Source organism: Drosophila montana, unplaced genomic scaffold (genome assembly GCF_035044405.1).
Source record: "Drosophila montana isolate Dmon_TW-CO22-7 unplaced genomic scaffold, ASM3504440v1 contig_2482_1, whole genome shotgun sequence".
NCBI classification, from domain to species: Eukaryota; Metazoa; Arthropoda; class Insecta; order Diptera; family Drosophilidae; genus Drosophila; species Drosophila montana.
The window spans coordinates 477971-485657 of record NW_026997352.1 but is presented as its reverse complement, the minus strand read 5'-3'; the positions used below and the strand labels follow the sequence as shown (position 1 = coordinate 485657).

At 43.8% G+C, this 7687-nt stretch overlaps 1 protein-coding gene across 1 annotated transcript; it reads left to right on the top strand.

Annotated features, from left to right (window-relative positions):
• The first annotated feature begins 5568 nt into the window (after nt 1–5568).
• Nucleotides 5569–7497, top strand: ase (asense). Its single transcript, XM_064682670.1, has 2 exons — nt 5569–5638; nt 5714–7497. The coding sequence occupies exons 1-2, from the start codon at nt 5569–5571 to the stop codon at nt 7495–7497; spliced, it is 1854 nt and encodes a 617-aa protein (XP_064538740.1).
• The last annotated feature ends 190 nt before the right edge of the window (nt 7498–7687 follow it).

Sequence of the window (7687 nt, the reverse complement as noted above, 5' to 3'; positions counted from 1 at the left end):
TCGACTATCGGAAACAAACTCGATCTGCGCGGGGACTAGGAGGACCTACAGCTAAAATTTCAAGTCTCTAGCTCTTATAGGTTCTGAGATCTTTGCGTTCATACATACGGACGGACAGACGGGCGGACGGACTGATCGAGGATTACCGAGGAAAATTATGCTAATTATGCTTCTTTCTTCGATTGACTTTAAACATATTTTCAAATAGAAGTGGAGCTCAAGATAGTACGGGCAGAATTAAATTGTCCACGGCTGGAAACTGGGGGAAAAATAAATATCTAACATACTCAGACCAAAACGTGCCACGGGCAAGTCCGAGTAATACCCGCTAGTATATATATGTTATACATATCGGCATATATATACATATATGGAATTTCTTCAAATGTTAAGGGTTGTTAGACCACATAGACAGAGCTAGAGAGCCACAAAAAATCCCAACAATTTATTATGGTGCACATATGTTTGATATGCAAACGCGACGGCCTAAAAAATGAATTATAAAAACAAAATTCAAAATAAAAATAAAAATAAAATTATAATTATTATAATGCTTATAATAATCGCCCAACTTGACAGCGCATTAATGAGATTTTCAACCCTGCGCACACAGCAAAACATAACTAGTTGAAATTATAATAAATAAAATCTTAAAAGGGGTTGCTTCTCTCTGATCATCATCAACACCAAATGTGATCATCATCCACATCATCATCAACAGCTTTCTTTAGTTTTGTATTATTATAATTTTTTGATAGTGCCCAAGGCGACCGCTACTTGACTCGCTCGCATAAAGCACAGCACATAGGTAAATATCCTTCAACCTTCAAAGGATATGCACATAGAAAGAATCCTTCACATATACATATAGCCCAACTTTAGCCGGCAAAGGCGTGTCGCGTTGACGGCGACGGCAAAGTGGGACGCAACCAAGTCAAAGCGTTCTCAACAACAAAAGCGATCCGGAGCACACACACAACTGTTGACTCCTTTTCAAAAAAAAACAAGAAAAACAACCAGCGAGCTGTGTGTGATCGCAGTGAAAATACCCTTACTCTGGCAATATGTCAAATGTTATGGGAAATAAAATCAAGTCAAGTCATGTTGAGAGCAGCATTAAGTTCTTGATAAATTGAATGCTTCGGTTTCCCTTTTGATTTGCGGTGGGTTTTAATTTCTGGAAACTCAGTTTTCCACACCACAATTTTTCAAAACTAATAACAATTCACCTTACTTATAAATAAAAAATAATTATTATAAAATAAGAAATTTAATTTAATTTCAAGAACCAAACAATAATAATAATTTTTTAATTAATAAAAATTAAATGTAATAAAACCAAATAAATATTATGAAATGTAATGAACCATACTCAAAGGGTTCAAAAAACAAATATAATTTAAAAAAATTAAAACAAAACCTCTAGAAAATGTCCAAATTAATCAATGCCAAAAAAAAGTAAAAAAAATATTTAAAGACTTTCACAGATTCAATCAGATATAGTTCTTTAATTTCCATATAATTTCATTTTAATTTAAATTTTCGATCGATTGTTCTGATAGAAGATATACTACAAGAAATGTTGGCACATTTAATTAATTTTAAATTTTGAGCTTGAAAAAGAAGTAAATCAAGGCCTTAGTTTCGACCGATCTTTTCTATGACAGCTACATAATATAGTTAGCCGATCCGTCGGAATTCGACTACATCAGAAAGAGGCTTTTTATCAGAATAGCTCGAGTCGGCGTCGAGTTCATTAGGAACAGTCAAAAATAGATTTAATCTAGCGAGTTAGCCTGACTTTTTGTTCATATAAAAATCATAAAAAACAAGCACAACAATTTGTGGCATATTTGATCACAAAACCAAAAAAGACTTTATGGTTAGGGTATGCATACGAAAAAGGACCTAACTGAAAGGCCTAGCAGCAGGGCCTGTGCCTGGGCAAACCGGTAGTCCTCATCCTTATGCTCTGGCTCTTGTGCTTTAGCTACGTAAGACGTTTCCTTGAACTTTTCAAGTGAACTCAAGTTTATAAATTGTGTAGCAAGTACACACACACACACTCACACACACACACTCGCGCACACTCATGCTGGGTTTCAGGTCTATGCTCAACTACCTGGCAAAGCGAACAAAAAAAGCGCCGAAAAAAATCAACAACAACAACAACAACAACAACTGTAGCATGCCCTTGGTTTAGACTATCGGTACATGGCATAGATCACCGAATTCCGAAATAATTCAAACTAGTTTCCATCTTCAGGAATATTTTGTGCATTTTCCCACAGAGGCACAGCACCCTAATTGGCCATCCAATATTCAATAGTCGACCCAGAATTTAGCTCTGTCAATTTTAATTACAATTTATAGACCATACAAATTGAAGATCGAAGTAAACTTAACTCAAGATTCGCAGTCTTCTTTCTTTTTTCGTTTTTTTAATTAGCTCAACAATTGGCAAATGATTTCGCACAGAAGAAGACAAATGTCTGCAATGATTAAGAATTATGATCGTGCACACCCCTGCCCAGTTAGGGGGTAGAAAGTGCATCGAGCACACACAACCGAACGGCCGAAGGACCGAGGGGCCCGCAACAGTTCCTCCTCCTTTCGCACGTGAAGAGAATGCCAATTTTGAAGGCGACAAGCGTAAAAGTCCCACGGAGCTGAAAAATCTCAAACAATGGCTATGCACCTAAGTGATTAAGTGGAAAAGTTACGTCGACTTGACGTCTTCAATGGGCAAGGAAAAAACATTTTCCAGGCACACAATCTGAAGTTCAAAGAGAAAATGCGAACGAAGAGCTTTATTTGTGGGGAGAAAAAGGACAGCAAAAGCTTAGGGAAGCTAATGAACTTCCATGGAAAAATCTATTGGAAGTTCTAAATGGAAGCAACTGGAAGAGTGCTGCTGGAAAGTAGCTTCTGGAAAGAAACGTCTGAAAGGAATTGCTTGATTGCAATAAAAAAGCTCAGAGTTTTCATGGAATAGGTATACTGGAATAAAAGCTCTAAAAGAAAATCTATTGGAATGAAAGTTCTAAATGCAAGCCACTAAAAAAGTGTAACAGGAAACTAGCTTCTGGAATGAAAATTCTGGAAGGAATTGCTGGATTGCAATATAAAAGCTTAAAGAGCTGCCATGGAATAAATATACCACTTACCAAAATTGAGCAAAAAACAGGATTTCGATATCGATTTTTATCGATTACTTGGAAACGGGACAAGGTATCGAATATCGGGACAAGCTCGATCTGCGCGGGGACTAGGAGGCACTACAGCTAAAATTTCAAGTCTCTAGCTCTTATAGGTTCTGAGATCCTTGCGTTCATACATACAGACAGACGGACAGACGGACAGCCGGACGGACGGACGGACGGACGGACGGACGGACGGACAGACAGGCCGACCTGGCTAGATCGACTCGGCTGTTTATGCTGATCAAGAATATATACACTTTATGGGGTCAGTTTTTTCCTTTCTTCATGGTTTGGCCTCTAGAATAATTTGGCATTTAAATCAGGGAACATTATTTTTTGTCCAAATTCATGTCAACTTATACCCTGGACTTGGATCAATCCTCATATAGACATGGGTCAAAACTTCCCAATCCCATAAATCGGTCAAAACTCAACCGATTTTCTCGCGGTTAAGTTTTTTCTTCAAGTTTGGCCTCTAGAATAATTTGGCATTTAAATCTGGGAACATTATTTTTGGTCCAAATTCATGTCAACTTATACCCTGGACTTGGATCAATCCTCATATAGACATGGGTCAAAACTACCTAATCCCATAACTCGGTCAAAACTCAACAGATTTTCTCGCGGTTAGGTTTTTTCTTCATGGTTTGGCCTCTAGAATAATTTGGCATTTAAATCTGGGAACATTATTTTTGGTCCAAATTCATGTCAACTTTTACCCTGGACTTAGATCAATCCTCATATAGACATGGGTCAAAACTACATAATCCCATAAATCGGTCAAAACTCAACCGATTTTCTCGCGGCTAGGTTTTTTCTTCATGGTTTGGCCTCTAGAATAATTTGGCACTTAAATTGAGATGATTAGATAATATAAACTTAACGAGGAAATTTTTAGTAGGCAAAATGTTTAGCAAACCAAATGGATTTAGACTTAAGAAAGCACAAATAACGTAATAAAGTTCTGAAATAAGTTTAACGCTAAGAACCATAAGGACATGAGTTTAAAATCGGGAAAATAAGTTTGTGTTGTGAACAAGAAACACAATAACAAAAGTTTTTATATGAAAACGTGTGCACTTAAATATCAAAGCTGAAAGAAGAAAACGTGAAGGCAGAAAAAGTTTTAAATAAAATATATGCATGTATTCAATATATGGACTGATCTGCTTGTGAATAGGTTCATGTGCCTGTAAATATATATATTTATATAAACTTGAACATAAGGTGATCTATGCGCCTGTGTGGGAACCAAGGTGCTCGGCACCGCTTCCATGCAGTGCCCGCTATCTCTCTCTCTCTCTCTCTGTCCCTGTCTGGCGCTTGGATGTGGCTATGCTGTGGCATATGGGAAAGAATTGGTGACCAGGGCTGACAGAGCTTAATATAATAATGCTGTTTACATAGGCGAAGGGGCGGTATATAAACATGCACGCACACACTGAGAGGACGCGTTATGGTTATGTAAAGGCGCAAAACTTGGGCAGCAAAAACCAACCCTAAAAGGTGCATAAGAGTAGAGCTGGAGTTAGGAGCAGGCGCTGTAGCCAGGCGAGGTTGAGCAGGCACAGGGACAGGCGCAGGCGCTGGCGCAGGAGCTCATTGCGATCAGATGTTAGTTTTCCCAAAAGCCGAAACTGACAGACCAACTGACTGAGGTGTGTGCGCGAGTGTGTGTGTGGATCGAGGGAATGGGCACAGCCAGCGCAGGGACACCCAATACCTAGGGGATGAAAAGTCATGTGTGTGTGCCCGTTTGTGCGTGTGTGTGTGTGTGTGTGAAATAAATGCCGTTTGTTGTTTTCATTTCATTATGTTTTACATAAGCGGCAGACGCAGGCGCTGCGGCAGCGTAGGATACCCGAAGGATACGTTATAATTTTTTTTTCTGCTGCTGCTGCTGCTGCTTTTTTTTTTTTTTTTTTTTTTTTGTATTGTACATTGTGTGCGCCATCAGTCAACGAAGTCATTTCCTGTTGGCAGCGCTGCCACCGCCGCTGCCGCTGTCGCCGCCGCTGCCGCCGCTGCCAACGGCAACAACGTCCACAGAAGAGACGCCCCATGACATTTCTGGTCGGGCACGCGACACAGAACGCTAGCAGCTGTCCTGCCGTAAGGACCTAATACACCAAGCAAGTCCAGAACAGAAGCCTCGAACCACAGCCAAGTCCATAGACCAGTCAGTTGGCAACGAGCAGTCGCCAGGCGCAGAACGACGACAACGTCACGCAAGCATATATATATATATATATATATATATATATATATATTTATATATATAAAGAGAGGGAGAGACAGCGGGAGCGCGCGAGTTTTGGGGGTCCAGACTGTCCGTGTGTGGAGACTTGGAAGCGGCGCCACATCAATGGCTGCACTCAGCTTCAGCCCATCGCCGCCGCCCAAAAACAACAGCAGCAGCAGCGGCGGCAGCGGCGGCGGTGGCAACAGCAAGGAGAATGCCGCCAGCAACCAGCTTAAGAGCAGCGCCCGTTCGGCGGCTGTAACCCCATTGGGCGGCAGCAGCAAGGCATTCACCAAAATCACCGTGAACAATGTGCTCAGCGAGAGCGGCGCCAATGCGCTCCAGCAGCACATTAGCAATCAGAATACAATTATACGCAAGATCAAGGATTTCGGCATGCTCGGTGCCGCAGCAGCAGCGGCAACAGCAACAGCTACAGCAACGACAACAGCGGGCACAGCGTTGAACCGAAAGCGGCCGCTGGGCGAATCCAGATGCCAAAACATCGAGAATAAGCCATTTGGAGCTGGCAACGCAGCCGCCGTGAACAGTGCCAAACGCAGCAAACTAACCAAAAAGCAGCCAAAGCAAAGCCAAAGCCAAAGCCAACAGTCGACAACGCTGGAGCAGCAGCAGCAGCAGCAGCTGCCCGTGGCCAAGTGCCTGGCGGAGCTGGTGCAGCGAGCCGGTGCGACGGGCACACCGGGACGCAAGGGACTGCCGCTGCCGCAGGCTGTGGCGCGTCGCAATGCCCGGGAACGCAATCGGGTCAAGCAGGTGAACAATGGCTTTGCGGCGCTGCGCGAACGCATACCCGACGAGGTGTCGGAGGCGTTTGAGGCGCAGGGCGCCGGACGTGGCGCCAGCAAAAAGCTATCCAAGGTGGAAACTCTGCGCATGGCCGTCGAATATATACGCAGTCTGGAGCGTTTATTGGGTTTCGATTTTCCGCCGCTGTCGGCGGCTGCGGCGGCTGCTGCTGCCGCTGGCTGCAATTCGAATAGTTCATCTAGCGGCGATGATAGCTTCATGTTTATCAAGGATGAATTTGATGGCCTCGACGAGCATTTCGATGATTCGCTGAGCAACTATGAGCTGGACGATAGCATGTGCATCCAGGAGCAGCAGACGCAGTCACAATCGCAGCAGCAGTCGCTGCTGCTACAGCAGCAGCAGCAGCAACAATTGCCGGAGGAGCTGCTGCTGCCAAATGTGACGACGCTGAACGGACTGCAGTATGTGAGAATACCCGGCACGAGCACCTATCAGCTGCTAACGCCGGATATGCTGCAGCAGGATAGCTCAAGTCTGGAGGATGAGGAGCATTTTAATGCATTAATTGACACAAATTGCCTGAGCAACAGTCCAACAATTGCTGCAGCTGCGCCAGCTGCCCCAAGCAACGGTGAATGTGTAAAATTCAGCTCAAATTTATCGCGATCGCCCGTGCCAACAGCAACAACAACAGCAGCAACAACAACCAGTCGCAGCACATCGCCGGCAACAGCAACAACAACAACAACACGAGGCAGTTCATCAATGCATCAACCACCAAGCGAAGCCGCTGCCGCTGCCGCTGCAGTTGCAGTTTCACCTGTCGCCGTTGCCGTTGCTAATGAACTCTTGTTGCAGGCGTGTGCCGCACAACAGCAACGACAGCGGCAACAACAACAACAACTGATCAAACAGGAATACAGCGAGGGCGATTTTGTGCATGTCACCAGCAACAACAACAACAACAGCAACAGCAGCAGCTCCCCGCCAGCAATCAACCGCAACAACTATCAGCAACAACAACAGCAACAACAGCAACAATTGCTCTGCGCTGCGTCGGTGCTGCCGCCGTTCTATGATCAGGAAACGGCCTCGTTCTATGACAATGTTGTTGTTGGCCTGCCCAGCTTTAAAAAGGAGTTCACCGATGTCCTGCAGGATCCGACGACAAACAATGCCAGCGTCTGTCTATCCGATGAGAGCATGATCGATGCCATTGACTGGTGGGAGGCGCATACGCCCAAATCGGATGCTGCCAGCACTGTGGCGGGCATTTAATACAAAACAGCGTTGCCAGACTACAGCCGAAAATAACAAAACCCCTTCCCCCTCCCCCTTGAGTAACCAACCACCTGTATATAGCTTAACGGTAGCTTAGTCCACTTAGTGCTCTAAACCAAAACTAACCAAGTTCTTCGAAACTGTTCAAGAAGAAACGAACTAACTTTTTTTTTGTCGTCTTTTTTTT

Excerpts from the sequence above, each read along its gene's own strand:
- ase (XM_064682670.1), top strand. The coding sequence starts at position 5,569 with ATGGCTGCACTCAGCTTCAGCCCATCGCCGCCGCCCAAAAACAACAGC. Across the intron at positions 5,639-5,713 it reads CAGCAGCGGCGGCAGCGGCG|TGGGCGGCAGCAGCAAGGCA; the intron begins GCGGTGGCAACA and ends CTGTAACCCCAT.